This window comes from Nicotiana attenuata, unplaced genomic scaffold (assembly GCF_001879085.1).
Source record: "Nicotiana attenuata strain UT unplaced genomic scaffold, NIATTr2, whole genome shotgun sequence".
NCBI lineage: Eukaryota > Viridiplantae > Streptophyta > Magnoliopsida > Solanales > Solanaceae > Nicotiana > Nicotiana attenuata.
This window is the reverse complement of record NW_017670722.1, coordinates 109,330-125,510: the sequence shown is the minus strand read 5'-3', so window position 1 is coordinate 125,510 and position 16,181 is coordinate 109,330. Positions and strand designations below refer to the sequence as shown.

Sequence of the window (16,181 nt, the reverse complement as noted above, 5' to 3'; positions counted from 1 at the left end):
TGATTTGAAATTCAATCCCCTGTTCCACATAATTCAAGAACAATTAATAGATGATCCAGAATTTCACGCCTAACTGTGACAAGTTATTTATACACTCTTTTTCCAGATAATACAAAAGTTAAAAGACTAAAAAGAAATAACTTTGAGCTATCAAATTCATAGAGGATACAAAAAAACTGGAATAGACAAGATGGAATACAACTAATTTTTCAATCAGCTGCTCCATTATCTCATCTCACTTAAATGCCAACAGTTTTTTGCACTGAAAATGGGCGAGGAATATCAGTGAGCTGACATAACTCTCTTGGTTAATCAACATCATTCTTCAATGCATATAATGATAAGCGTAAAGAGCATGCAAAATAGATATATGGATCGATTTAAATGTAGACCGAGATTGTGAGATTCCATACAACTTGGTACTGTGTTGAGAAACTTCGAGCTTAGACTCTCATGCCTTCCTCTCAACCATGAAGGTGTTCATAATTCCACTTCAGAGGCTGCAGAGTTTTTGCTTAGAAGAGAGTCACATACAGTGGAATCGAGACGATTAATCTTCTTCATAATCTCGCAGAATGTCTTAACTCTGACAGGGTCATTATTATCCTCGTAGTATGCTAGAAACATCTTGATGGTTTCATCCACTGGGAACCAACAACGTTTCTCGGGATTTGCCTTGCTGGCACCCATCTCCAAATACTTCAGAGCCAAATCTATCTGAGTATTTTTTATATAGTAATTTGTGAATGCACCAAAAGTCCTTAAGTTGGGTTCAACACCTTGTTTCAACACATTCTCATAAACCGAATTTGCTTCTTCAATCATATTTCTCTTGAGATAGGACTCTATCATCACATTTGAAATTCTGATTTCATGTCTACAGCCTGAGTCCCATTCTCTAAAACACTTCTCAAGGTTTTCCAAATCCCCTACTTTGGATAAAGCCACAAGCACGATGAGATAGCTCACCTTACTGGGAGTTGGAACAACCGACTTCAATGATTCCCAAGCACGATTGACTCCTGATGAATTAGATGTTTTTTGATACAACGTGATTAGGGTGTGGAATGCCTCACGGTCATTTAAATCTTCTAATTTCTCCATCTTTTGAAGAATACCATTCGCCTTATCAAGGTCGCCGGTATTAATATACATGCCAGCTAGGTTTCCATACGTAAACCAGTCCAACTTTACCTGATTCTTTTCCATCTTTTCAAGAACATTCTCAACTGATACTATATCCTTTACCGAAACATAGCTGGTCATCAACTGATTATAGGTATATAAATCAGCTGCAATATTTGTCTGCTCCATTTCTTGAACCAGTAGAGGGACTTTTTCAGGCTGGCCATTGCTTAAATAAAGAGATATCACATTGTTATAACTTAAGGTAGATGCAAACTTGAGCTCTTTCATCTTCTCAAAAAGCTTCAAAGCTTTATCCAACTTTTTCTGCCTGCAATAACACCAGAGAAGTGCTCCATAGGTTTTACTAGTTTTTTCAGATTCTTGCAAGCTGTCAAAATACTTTTCGGCTGAATCTGCGCCCTCTGTCTTGGCCAGAAGGTCTATCCGTATTGCACGGTCGGCATCGCTGATCGTAATTTTGCTGATTTCCATCCATTTAGACAGCTGCATTTGGAAGTTTAATGATATAGCAACTTGTCAAAGACGGAAGTAGCAGCTTATGTAATTTAAGGGGAAAGAAAAGGAGATCAATCCAGATAAGACTATTTATGAAACAAGAATAATTTGAATTGCAGCAGTCAATGGAATATACATAGCAGACAAAGTCTCAGAAATAGGACTAACACTGACCAAACAAATCTTCTGCTGTTATTATCGTATAACTGTTTGCCCAATCTAAGCACAGGCATTCACAATTAACTGGTCAAGATCGAGACACCAATAGAAAAAAGGATAATACAAATATCGCTTATGCGTCAACTCAAGTCCGGATTACGACGCATAAGCTATATAGCTTATACGTATGCTGCGCTTCCCTTATCGATCATTGTAATATGTCAATTGTATTCATATTTTTGGAAGAAACAATAAGCCAACAAGCATAGTTATTCGAGACTTCACTAATTGCAAATGTGATGAATGTTAACAGCAGTAAAACGGTCATGTCTTTCCACTCTGAATCTCAAACAAATCAAAGCAGTGAAAAATAAGAAAAGCGTCCACTTATTAGTGTTAAATGTTCACGTAAAACTCAACTGAGTGTGTTTGGCATGACCAATTTTTTTTTTAAATTAGTAAGTCATTTTCGGTGTTTGGCTACTAGAAAATAAAACAACTACAGCTCAATCCTAAACAAGTTGGGATCGACTATATGAATTCTCACTAACCATGTCGCTCCATTTAAGCACATACTCTCGATTGTGAGTGGTTACAAGGAAATTAAAAGGATTTAGTTGACTTTTCTTGCTTATGGGGGAAGTCATTTTTCTTTACAACTTTCCCAGCTCTTTTGTATTACTTCATATCACCTGCTCCAAACAACACTTGGACATTATTAACAATTTTAATACCCAAAAGTTTCATCAAAACACTATCCAACTTGCTGACATTACTGTCAATGTTTAATAAACATTTTTTTGAAAAAAAAATTTCACTCACCCACCAAATACTAGCATTTCCATGGGAAAATGTGAACTTTATCATGAGATGCAGAGTCCAATAAGCTACCATGCAAAAGTGAACTAATAATATAATCAATAAATACTACTCCTTCCGTCCCAATTTATGCGGCAGTATTTAACTGTGCACACGGAGTTGAAATAAAGAAACACATTTGAAACTAGCCATCTAAAACAAGTTATAAGCATTTCTGTAGTGTGCTCGCTTGAATAATAACAAAAAAAGACATGGATAAATGAATAGAAGAAAATTAGATACCTGAAGGGCAAGATCAAACCTATTGCTTCTACGGAGATGGCTGAGGCAGTCAATAATCTCTACCTTTCTTAACGGTTTCCCTTCATTATGCAATTTATTCAAAGCATCTGTAAAGTTGGTTTTATTCGGGTCTGCTCTGTTCATAAGGTCCAATAATCTCCGGCGACCGGCGTTTCTTCGGTTGTTTTGAGTGATGGCCCGCGTTGATACCGTCGCCGTCGCCGCTGCCACCTCCATTTCTGTAGAGAACCATCGGCGACACGTCGTCGTTGATCGAAGAAGCCTCAAACAAGTAGCTCTGCTCATCATTTTTCTGGTACTCTAATTAGTTGCAGTGCGTGAAGCAGAGAGGGTTTAACTAGGGTTTTACGAAATGTTTCAGTTTCACATGTACGACGTCATTTTGGGATCGAATTTAGCAGCATTTAACCTAGCTAATACAAAAATTAACCAAAATGACATAATTATAGTACAGTAACGTAAAAGTAACAATAAGTAGGTTATAAGTTGTAACTTATAGGCAAAACGACCTTGTAAACTTGCACATGATTTCCATCCCAATAAACAAACAGTTATATCTTTTCTGTTTAAATACCTCAACTTATATATTTGAGAATTAATAATCCATTTGTAAGTGCATTGTAAATTTACAATCTTGACAATCCGGTCACCAAAAGATCAACTAAAATGCTACACGTCAAATTGGTCTTTTGTTGCTTGGAATGCTACGTTGTGAATTTGTAATGCAAGGGTTTATTAATTCTCAAATATATAAGTTACGAGATTTAAATGGGAACAATGAAAGTTTTTCTTTTTTTTTGGAATCCCAGGAAAACCCGCAGCTGCTATAGCCTCTGCCCTTCGGGTGAACACTCTGTGGTGAGCATTCTATGCGCATTGGGTAAACCCCCCACTGTGTAGTAACCTGCAAACCACACAGGGGATGTAAACCGCACTAGGCAAGCCCCGTGCGACAGGCTCATACCTAGAAGAGCATAGAGTTGGTTTCGAACCTGCGTCATCCATGTGGATATCGCCAGGGGCAGATTTAGAGGGGCGGAAGGGGGTTAATCGAACCCCCTTCGTCGAAAAATTACACTGTATATATAAGGTAAAATCTGGTTTTTAACTCTATATATTAAGTTTTGAACCCCCTTAACACAACCCAAAAGTATAGTTTAGTGGTCAAGGGGGTTATAGGTTGTAGGTTCAATTCCCACTAGCTACAAAAAATTGTTTAAAACCCCCTTCGTGGAGATCCTGTCTCCGCCACTGAATATCGCACTCCAAACCCAATTGGGCCGTCCCTTCGGGACAATGAAAGTTACTTACTAAGGTGAAAATCAGGTAGAAATTTAAGTGGCTACGAGACCGTAACTTATAAGTACTGTGAGCTTTACAAATTTTCAATTAAAACACAAGTCGACTAGATTGAAGATAATTTGACTTTTCAGAGTATATTAGCTTTAAAATTGCGATGTTTCAACTTCAAAATGTACAAATTTACCACAGTAGGTAATTTGCTAATTTTTTCAATTCTCTTCGATTTAATTTAACTCCTCTTTTCTCAATTCTGTGTTACCAAATATTTTAATGTAGTGAAAAAGGTTGTAAATTATGTTTCTGTTTATCTAAGCTTGTCTTTTTCCATTATTATCCAAAACTTCCGGCTTCTGTTTTATTGTTCAGTATTGCTTGTTAAATCTTTCAACGTAATTGTTGTTTAACAGTTTAAGAGCAATTGACAAAGAAGAATTTCATTATTTCAAATATTATCAGTAATAGTTTGGATTAGCTTAAATGTTGGTGGAGGAAAGATTGAAATTTACAAAGTTAGAGCCTTAGAGGCTTGGAAAATAGTAGTAAAAATAGCACGGTATAGCCAGTTTTCGGACTGGTCAATCAAAAATACCAGCGTTTACCAAGTCAATGAAAAATAGCCACAGTTTTGTTGCAATAGAGACCGGTCCAGCATAATATACTCGAGTTCGGTGCACTTGTGTATGAACTCCAGCATATTATGCTGGACCGGTGTACTTTGCTGGCTCCAGTATAATATACTGGAGAATGGAGCACTGGTGCTCCAAACTCCAGTATATTATACTGGACCAATATACTTGCTGGAACTCCAGTATATTACGCTGGAGTTCTAGTGTATTTATGCTAGAACTCCATCATATTATGCTGGAATTCTAGCATACTATCCTGGAACTCCAGTATAATATGTTGGAGTTCAAGTATACTTATGCTGGAACTCCGGCATAATATACTGACGTATTTTCCGGGTTTTGAACAGTGTTTTCGCTCAAATTTATCTTTACATAAAAAGTGGCTAAATTTCGATTACTTTTGAAATTTGGCTAATTTTGAATGACCAGTTGTAAATCTGGCTATTTTTAAAAAAATTCCAAAATAGTACTCTCACTAGCCAATGCGTACATTTGTAGTATAAGTAGGGCTGTTAAATTTGGCCCAAGCTCAAATAACCCGTTCAATCCGCTCAAGGTTAGGTTGTTATTGATCCGTTCATTTATTGAACTTAACCTATCTTGAACCAACTCATCTCAATACATGTAGGGATAATTTTTAGCCCAAATTGATCCATGAGTAACTTTGCTCAAAATATCTTAGATTTTTTTTGTTTGATATGTTATAAAATCATAACAAAAGAAAAAAAGTCTTATTTAATAATTATACAATTCATAAGAAAATAACACATATTGATTAAAGAGGATTTTTCAAAAATCACTATTGTTTAGTGGCTATTAACTTCCTATAGCTACCATATACATAATTACTTCCTATAGCTACTATTCAGTTGTTACGGTAGTGTATTCGTTGTATTCGTGCTACTGTATTTGTGAATACAACAACAAAAAGCGCCTAAAAATTAGGGTAGTCCAGCTGTACTCATATGTATTCGCGCCATGTATTCATGAATACAGCTGCAAAAAATGCCTAAAATCATGGCAGACCAGCTATACGCACATGTATTTACATGTATTCGCGTTGTTGTTTTCATGAATACAACAGTAAAAAGCGCCTAAAATCAGGCAGTCTAGCTGTACGCGCATGTATTCACATGTATTTGAGCCAATTATTCATGAATACAGCAGCAAAAAGCGCCTAAAATCAGGTGTGACGACCAGACCAGCCGTTTTGAGCATTTGCACTTAGATCGCCAGTTCTCGGGCATGACTAGCCCCGTATGATGTATTGTGACTTATGTAAATCGTCGGTTTTGGTTTTCAGATTAATCGGAACAGATATGGAAGAATGATTCTCAGCTTGAAGCTTTAAAATTTGAAAGGTTTGACCAAGTTTTAACTTTTTAGTATTCGATCTCAGATTTGGATTTTTATGATTTGGTTAGCTCTGTTAGGTAATTTGAACTTGGGAGCGCGTCCGGAATGTGATTTGGGGGTCCGTGCTAGAATTGGGCTTGAATTGGCGAAATTGAAAATTTGTATTTTCCGGTCGGCAGTGGAAATCTTGATATCGGGGTCGGAATGGAATTCCAGAAATTGGAGTAGGTCCGTTGTGTCATTTGTGACGTGGGTGCAAAATTTCAGGTCATTCGGATGATGATTGATAGGTTTTGGAATCGTTTGCGGAATTCGAAAGTTTGGAAATCATTAGGCTTGAATCCGAGGGTGATTTGGTATTTTGATGTTGTTTTGAGTGTTCCGAAGGTCAGAATAAGTTTGAATGGTGATATGTGACTTGCTGGCATATTTGGTTGAGGTCCCGAGGGCCTCGGGATGATTTCGGACGGCCATCGGAAAGTTTGAACTTGAGAAATTGCAGCTGGTGCTGCTGCTTCTGTCATATTCGCACCTGCGGATTGGGGACCACAGGAGCGGAAAGGAGGCGTTGGTGCGTGGAATACCGCAGGTGCGGCTTGGTATACCGCATCTGCGATGCTGCATGTGCGGTTAGGCGACCGCAGATGCGAGGACTGGCAAGTTAGGTGAAATCTGCAGAAGCAGAAGCGAAGGTGCACTTATGGGGTCGCAGGTGCCAAAACCCTGGGGCAGAAAGTATACAAAGGACCCTTCGCAAATTTTGGTCATTCTTCACAATTTCAACTGGGTTTTTGGAGCTTTTGGAGGGTTTTGAAGAGGGATTCAAAGGGAAACTTGCTGGGGTAATGTTTTTGAATCTAAAACTTGGTTCTATGGTAATTTTCAGCTGATTAAGCATGAAATTTGTGGGATTTAAGGGTAAAAATTGGAGAATTAGGGCTTGGAACTTGAGAATTAAATTGGGCGATTGAGGGGTCAAATAAAGTTAGATTTTGGTAAATTTGGTGTGTATGGACTCGTGAGAGGATAAGGAATGTGGTTTTGTGATTTTTGTCGAATTTCGAGGTGTGGGCTCGGGGATCGGGTTTGGCCAATTTTAGAATTTTTAATTTAATTTGATAATTATCGCACGAGCTTTGTTCCTTTAGCGTGTATTAATGATGTGATACTGATTTTGAATAGATTCGAGACAATTTGATGCCGAGTCGAGAAGCAAGGGCATCGCAAGCTAGAGTTTTGTCCGGTTTGAGGTAAGTAATGATTGTAAATCTAGTCCTGAGGGTATGAAACCCTAGATTCCACAACGTTTTATTATTTTGAGGTGACGCACATGCTAGGTGACAGGCGTGTGGGCGTTCACCGTTGGGGATTGTCACTTGGTCCGTCCCGTAGCAACTATTAAGTTGCGTATTTGACTGAAAACTATATGATATCTATGTGTTTTAGAAATAATTCTGTTAACTTGGGTTGAATGCCATGTTTGGGGTTGTGCCGTACTGTTTGGATTTACTATTATCCTCACATTGTTTTGATAGAAAGCATTATCCTCAGTTATGGTTTATACCTGTTTATTGTTTAATCTTGTTCATCACTCTATTTTAATATATGAAAGTGTTTTGGGCGGAGTTCCCTGAGTTTGTACTAAAATGACCGAGTGGCTTGTGAGGTTGATGAGTGAGTGAGGCCGATGGCCGGATTGTGAGGATAGTTATGGATCGGGCTGCACGCTGCAGTGATATAGCGCTTGGGCTGTAGGAGCCCCTCCGGAGTCTGCACATCCCTGGTGAGCGTAGTCGACTATATATTTATGGGTCGCGCTGCACGCCTCAACGGTTATTATAAGGTGCCTATTAAGCGTGAGTGCTGAGTGTGAGTGCTAATTTATGAGAGTTGAGTCACGAGTGACTGAGAGGCTTGCCCAAGGGGCTATATATATGAGTGATACTTTTCCCGAGGGGCTTATTTTATGAAATTACTGTTTTCACTTTTCTTTTATACTGAGCCTCTATTGAAAACGTTGAACAAATGTTTTAAACCACTTTCATTAAAACTGGAATTTTTTTTACGAGATGTTCGGAATTTAACTGCTGATTTGAGTCTTGTTATTTCCACTGAGGTTTTTACGTTATGAGATGTATATGATTTTAAATGCTCGTCACTACTGATCAGTCTTTATTTACCTTTATTACTTACTAAGTTGACTACTCACATTACTCCCTGCACCTTGTGTGCAGATTCGGGTATTTCTGAATCCGGTAGCGGGTGTTGATTACTCAGTGGCAGGTTTCATCGGAGTTAGCAAGGTAGTTGCCTAGCGATCACAGCCCTGGTTTCCTCCCTCATTCTCCCTTAGTTGTATTCAGTGATTTTTCCGGCCATGTTAGTCTTGATGTTGTCAAACAGTTGTAGTAGATGTTCATGACTAGTGACATCCCGATGTCGGGCTTTCTTTCCGCACTGTTATTTTGTTTAAAACACTTCATAAGGGTTTACTGTTAAATAACTTGATTTTATCCTAAGAAAGAAAATATTGATTGGTTTTGGGATTGTGTCGGTTGGCCTAGTTCCATGATAGGCGCCATCACGACCGGGTTGGTTTTGGGGTCGTGACATTAAGGCAGTCCAGCCGTACGCGCACGTATTCACATGTATTCGCGCTTGTATTCATGTATTCGCGCCATGTATTCATGAATACAGTAACGACAATCACCTTAAAAACAGGTATGTCCAGCTGTCTAAGAGAGAGGAAAAACATAAATAGCGTATTTCATGTCTTATTTCATGCCTCAATGGTAGTATATACCATAAACACATATTTTGCTATAAAATATAAAAGGTAGCTATAGAAAATAATATTCTAAAATAATTTTGGTTTATATAAATAGGGTATATACCTTTGCTATAAGAGGTAAATTTTTCTTAATTAAAGCTTGGTAAGAGTTGGACGGGTTGGGCTTTGACCCAAAATTTAGCCCATCTTGACCCAAATCCACGTCTCAACGCAAGTAACTTTTGGCAGGTCAATGACCCGTCCATTTATTGACTTAAACCCTTTTGACCCGCCTAAAATCGGTCCAATCTGCCCATTTGACACCCCTAAGTGTATAAGTATTAGAGCAAGCAAAACGTGGTAAAATGGATTTAAAGAAAAAAAAGTTATCCATCCATGTTATTCACTAAAAAATGAGTTGAATAATGAGCTTTTTAAAAATGGGTCAAATATGGATAAGATCCATATAATTCGCTTAACTAGTGAATAATCAATGTGTTTAACTTTTACATTTGCTAAGACTCAATTAGGGGTCCTCAAATTTGGGAGACTAGAAATTTTTCCAGAAGTTGTAACGACCCAACCGGTCGTTTTAAGCAATTGCGTCCGATTCGGCAGTTTGAGGTCACGAGCAGCTTCATATTATGTGTATCGACTTGCGTGCATGGTTGGATTCTGTTTCCAGATGAATGGGAGTCGAATTGGAGGAAGGAATCTAGTTTTGGAAGTTTAAGCAGTGAGAATTTGACCGGAATTTGACTTTTGAGTAAACGACTCCGGAATGAGCTTTGGATGATGTCAGTAGCTTCGTATGGTGATTTTGGACTTAGGCGTGCGTTCGGATCTGGATTTTGAGGCCCGTAGGGTAATTTGAGGTATTTCGGCGAAAGTTGGAAAAGTTGAAGTTTGGAAAATGGAGAGGTTTGACCCATAGTTGACTTTTGTGTTATCGAGATCGGAATGCGATTCTAAAAGTTGGAACAGCTCCGTTATGTCATTTGGGACTTGCCTGCAAAATTTGGTGTCGTTTGGAGTTGATTTGAGATGGTTCGGACGCTTAATTGCAATTCTAGAAGTTCTTGAAGTTCATAGTGATTTTCATGCGTTTTGGCATCTGATTCGTGGTTCTAGAGGTTATTTTGGTGTTCCGATTGCGCAAGAGAATTTGTGTTATGTATTCAGACTTGTGTGGGTGTTTGGTTTGGAGCCCCGAGGGCTCCGATGAGTTTCAAAAGTGTTTCGGAGTGTTTGGAAGAAATTTTTGAGTTGCTGTTGTCTGATCTCGCATTTGCGAGTAGTGGGTCACATTTGCGACCACCGCTTTTGCGAACATTGAATCGCATTTGCGAAAAAGGCTGGGGCTGGCAGGCTTCGCATTTGCGAAGCCATTCTCGCAAATGCAAAAATCATTTGCGAAGTCCTGGGCCGCTTTTGCGAAGGCCCTTCGCATTTACGAAGATTTTCATCGCAATTGCGATGTTGACAGGATAAATCAAGGCTTCGCATTTGCGAAGATTTCTTCGCTTTTGCCAGCCTGCTAAAAGCTGGGTATTCCGAGTTTTTGCTTCATTTTTTATATTTTTGAACCCTAGAGTCGAGGTGAGGCGATTTTGAGAGAAAATTTTCATACCAAATCAGTGGGTAAGTGTCTCTAATCAATTTCCAACTATATTTTGCGATTATATCTTGGATTTGACATCAAATTCATGAGAATCTAAAGGAAAATTTGGGGAAAATTGTGAAATCATTCAAAAATGTAAATGATGATTTGAAGGACCATGGTATCGGAATTTGATAATTATTGTATGAATGAACTCGTATCGGAATGGGTATTCGGCTTTTGTAAATTTTGTCGGGTTTCGAGGTGCGGGCCCGGAGAGTAGACTTTTGTTGACTTTTTCCAAATTGTATAAAAATCATAGTTTTGTTAATTGAAATTGTTTTCTCTTGCATTGTTTGAGGTATTCAAGTCGTTATTGGCTAGATTGAGCGAGCGTTGATGAATTGGTAAAGGAATAGCTAAATTGAGTATTGAATTGGCCGGACTGAGGTAAGTATCTTGTCTAACCTTGTGTGGGGGACTCCCCCTTAGGATTTGAGTCTTCTATGCTAACTGTAGTCCATGCACGCGAGGTGACGAGTGGGTTCTCGGACTTATTTGTGGAAAATTTACCTTTAGGATTTTTAGGTCCTTATGTTCATTAAGTGGAAAGTTTTTCCGATATGATTGGGTTTCCTAATTGCTTGTTTTTCCTCTATGTGCTCCATACGACGTTGTTAGCTTTCCTCTAACTCTTACTTGTTACTTGGCCCTTATTTACCTTAGTTGAAGTGATTGCCCTCCTTATTGTTTCGTTATCTCTTAATTGCGAATTCCTCTATGACCCCGTGCATATACGCTATGTGTCCAAATTATTGTGGTTGTCGGTGTAGTTATCACGTGCCCTATATGTCTTGTTGTTTTTATAAAGGTTGTTGTGCTTCTTGGTTTTTCCGTGATTCACTTGTAGTCGTGTACTCATACTCTTGGTGGTAGAAATCCTTATGATTGGGTTGTTGTTGTTATTGATTTTAAACTATGTCGGGTTGTTGTTATGTTGAGGAGGAATAAGGGAGAACTGATGTTGTCTGGTGGGATCGGGTTGCATGCCGCAATAAAGAGTAATAAGAGTGGACAGGTGGGATCGAGTTGCACGCCGCAACAGGAGGAATAAGGGTGATATATATTGAGGAGTAACAAGGGTGGACTGGTGGGATCGGGTTGCACGCCGCAACAAGGAGTAATAAAAATGATCATGTTGTTACTGATATGGTGATATGTATACTATTTATTCTTATTGTAATTGTTGAGGAGGAATAAGGGAGGATTGGTGGGATCGGATTGCTCTCCGCAACAAATATATACTATTTACTTTTATTGAAATTGTTACGGAGGAATAAGGGAGGATTGGTGGGATCGGGATGCGCGCCACATCAATATATATATATATATATATATATATATATATATGTGTGTGTGTGTGTGTGTGTGTGTGTGTGTGTGTGTGTGCGCGCGCGCTTATGTATTCCTGACTGTACAAGTTATTCGGTGGTTTTACATTTCATTTAGGATTTGGTTATAGCTGAATACTGAGAAGAAACTAGTTCATTTGTTTAAGACTTTGACAATTTGTATTTTGGGTTTCACTAAGTTGTGCGGATCGGTTATTGGCATTGGGTTGTTGACTCGCCGTTGTTCCTTGAGTTCTTTCCCTGAAACTATTGCTGGTGAATTAATTTGTAAAGTAAATTTACTACGTTGAATCATTTCCTCCTGTTCTGTTAAGTTATTAGTAGTATCGTGATTTAAAATAAAGGAATTTATACTACGCTGCTTCATATGACTTTTGAATTTGAACTCGCCGTATATATATATATATATATATATATAATTTGAACTCGCCGTATATATATATATATATATATAACCGTTGAGATCAAATCTTACCTAAAAAGGAATTTCTACTAAGTTTTAATTTATCAAATCCTATATTAATGGTAATAATTCATTCGATGTTGTATTTTATTTGAAAAGGGTATTTTCTTTGTTCAAATAATTTCTAAAAATAACTTCACCTTTCCTTGCTGATTTCCTAATCTACTTTATGTTATATAAGACTCCTTGAACATCTTAATTGCATTGGTTATGGACCCTATGTACTGAGTAACATGAGGATGACATTGTGCAAAGTGAGGCAGAAATGTGGGCACAAGGTGTCGTGTGTGCTTAAGGTCTGGAAATTGAGGTTATGATATGAGACACCGAGTATTGAGATGGTCGGAATTGTGTATTAGAAATGACGTGATTGATTGAGTTGGCATCGCTTTCTTTGTTTGAACATATTCTTACTTGTCTCTTTCCCAGTTATGTTGGTGTTAATTTACTTGGTTATCGTTCGTTACTATCTGTGTTCCCCTGTATTGCCTCTACTGTTTCTGGTTGGATTTTTCCTTGCTATTGATATTACTTTATTATCTTTATCCTGGTAGTTCATTATCATATCCTGCTCAATTTGTTTGACTAGTAGGTGTATTGGCTGTTTCTCGTCACTACCCCACCGAGGTTAGTCTTGATACTTACTGGGTACCATTGTGGTGTGCTCATACTACACTTTTGTACATTTTTTTGGTACAAATTCAGGTATTTGATCGGTAGTAGCTGTGCGGATCGTTGCGGTGGAGACTCAAGGTAGACTTGCTGTTGCGTTCGCAGGCCTCGGAGTCACCTTCATTTGTACTTATTTCCATTTATTCCCTTTTTATTCCGGAACAGTGACGTAATTATTTTGTATAACTACTCTTAGAAAGGCTTATGACTTGTACTACCAGTTCTGGGAATTGTGATTTTTTAGAGTTATTTAATTTAAAGTTAGTTAATATCAAAGTTATTTTTGTTAATGCTAGGCTTACCTAGTTTAGAGACTAGGCGTCATCACGACTTCTTCGGGGGGATTTTGGGTCGTGACAAGTTGGTATCAGAGCTCTAGGTTCATAGGTTCTACAAGTCATAAGCAGGTTTAGTAGAGTCTTGCGGATCGGTACGGAGACGTCTGTACTTATCTTCGAGAGTCTACGGAACTATTAGGAAATTCCACTTCTTTCATTCCTTATCGTGCGATATTGATCCAGCTCGAAGTATATAACTTATGTTCCTTTACATGCCCTCGTGTATGATATTACGCTCTTAGTGTCCGCTATGTGCTAGGGGTTCGTGATGCTACAGACGGGCTACGAGGGAGTCAGAGATGCTCAGACATTGTCTCAACGTGTTGTCCAGACTGAAGATACTGAGGTATTGAAAGACTATTCAGTTGTTCATATGGAGGCGCAGCGGTTCCCGGCACCTGGTTGATAAGTGCAAGGTTGAGAAGGTTTAACTGGCTGGTTAGTCGTCGAGATTGTGGCCGGGTCACGAGGTGGATGTTGATTGAGGATAGTTGGTTGGAGTACCTTGTGGTTTGTGTTGTACGAACTGTGAAGGTTAGTTTTGCGGATCATTAGATGATGTTTTCTATGGCTCCGCGCCAAGTGAAGGAGTCCATTAGCGGCATTCAGATTGCAGAGTCGGATTTACATCAGCTTTGGCCTGACGTATATGTATATGTGGTATTGGTAGGTTCCCGGAATTTGTATGTGACTAAGGTCTGAGATCTTGCGTGAGATGATATTGGGGCTTACGGTGTTTATGCGTCACTAATGAATCTACATTTTAGTATCAAGAGGAGTCGTAGAAATAACTTCAGATTCACAAAAGGTCTATTCAGCGTGGGTATCGTGATTGCGGCAGAACGGAGTGCTTCAGAGGAAATGCGACGATTTATGATCTTCTGGGCTACGTGGTTCATGTTAGGATCATCTGTATTTGGGGCTTGATTTGGGATTATTGCATATCAACTATCCGAAGGAATGGGTCAGTCCCGTGGTGTTAGGTCAGCATGGCAATGGAAGTAATTGGTCCTTTTGAATAGGAATTCTCTACTGGCATTTGTGGCAACACTCTGGTATTGGACGGTTTGTGTGACTCAATTGAGTTGGGGAAATGCGGTCCTAGTGGCTTAGTTGCGTGCGGGCGGATTTCATAGAGTTCTCGATGGTTTTGGCAACTGCTTGAGTTGGCTGTCTACTATGGGCATTAGGAATATGTTGTACAGTGTGGTTTTCTCCTGAATAGATATCAACAATTAATAGGGTGTTGGCATTGTTGGCTATCATATGTGAAGACTGAAGAGTGTGCATTTTTGAAAAGGACCATGAGTTTTGGTTTGCGGGTGCGTGGCTAGTAGCTTGGTGATTACTGGGTTTTGAGGCTTTCGAGGTTCATGTCTTGTTACGCGATCGAAAATTCTATATGGGTGCTTAGACATGATGATGGGATGTGAGTGATGTATCAGCCATTTGATTTGCGTAGTTGAGTTCGGGTATGGAAATTTTAGTGTTCCGGAGGTTTTGGGACTAGATGTCCCCATATGTGGACTACTTCCTGTCGGTGGATTATGAAGAAATGTTGAGAATGGGATAATTAATAGCATGTATTGTCGATAAGTTGATGTGGATCTTTTTGAAGAACATTTACCTAATTGGGAAGGATCGGGATTTGGTTGGGAGCTATTCGGATGCTCAACGAGAATATGTATTTTGTATCAGGTCAAGTTTGTGTACTCCTATGAGATTGTCATTACGGTTATGTCATCAGGCAGAATAGATATTATTTGTGCACCTAGCCTATGTTATGTGCTACTCTTCTACGTTGTGTTAGGCGATGAGGTTGTATGATTATTCCCCACGCATGTTGTAATTCTGTTCAGGCCTTATGGCGGTGTGGGCAAGATAGCCCTCGTGATGTTGATTTGCTCATTGCACCTTAGTCGTGCTTGCTTTTCCATGTTTGTTTATTTATTTCTATTCATTTTCCAACAGTTATACTTGTGCACTCTGTTGTGCTTGATATCAGTATTCATATGATCAGTGAATCCGAGCATTTTGGCTTGAAGAGTATTTGGGAGCGGGCTGCATGCCGCAGCGGATGTTATGTGGGATACCCTTTTTCTTGTGTTTATTTGGTGTTGTGTTTCCCTCTGTGGGACGATTTGATGAAAACTATACTTTTGTTGTTACACATGTTGTACTTGTTAGATAATTCTTATACTTTGCTTTCCTTTATTTGTGCTGCATAATTGAGTTATTGCTAGTTTGGTGTACGAACCGTGTAGTGTGAGAATCCGTGTGGTTCCGTGATGATTTGTTAGTTGGGCTGTTTGTATTGGCTGAGATGAGGTTCTTAGACATGAGATTAGTACTATGGTATTGAGGCTGAGGAGTGTTTGGGAGTATGAGGGTGTTTTTGCTAAGATTTGGGTAATGGCCCCTGGCGGGCAAGAGAGCTTCTTGACTTGTTAACTTCATGGGCAGCTATGAGTTTACACATGGTTCTTTATCATGGGCAGTGTTGTGAAGGTCCGGAACAAGGTTATATTTAATAAGAAATGTATTGCCGGTATCCAGGATGTTATTTAAGCAGCTATGGTGGTCAGAGGGAATTATTTCGGGCATTTGAGCGGTGTGGAACAACATGTGATATTCTGGATTGGAATTTTTTGCTCGATTCAGCTTGTTCAGGTTCATGCAGTGTGATGATGTGGGGTTCTGGCCCTATGATGAAATTC

At 39.0% G+C, this 16,181-nt stretch overlaps 1 protein-coding gene across 1 annotated transcript; it reads right to left on the bottom strand.

Annotated features, from left to right (window-relative positions):
• Nucleotides 1–3: 3 nt before the first annotated feature.
• On the bottom strand, nt 4–3,375 carry LOC109242665 (pentatricopeptide repeat-containing protein At1g02370, mitochondrial-like). The gene is made up of 2 exons (XM_019409505.1): nt 2,905–3,375; nt 4–1,632 (listed from the first exon to the last, which is right to left on the bottom strand). The coding sequence occupies exons 1-2, from the start codon at nt 3,211–3,213 to the stop codon at nt 481–483; spliced, it is 1,461 nt and encodes a 486-aa protein (XP_019265050.1). The 5' UTR covers nt 3,214–3,375; the 3' UTR covers nt 4–480.
• Nucleotides 3,376–16,181: the final 12,806 nt, after the last annotated feature.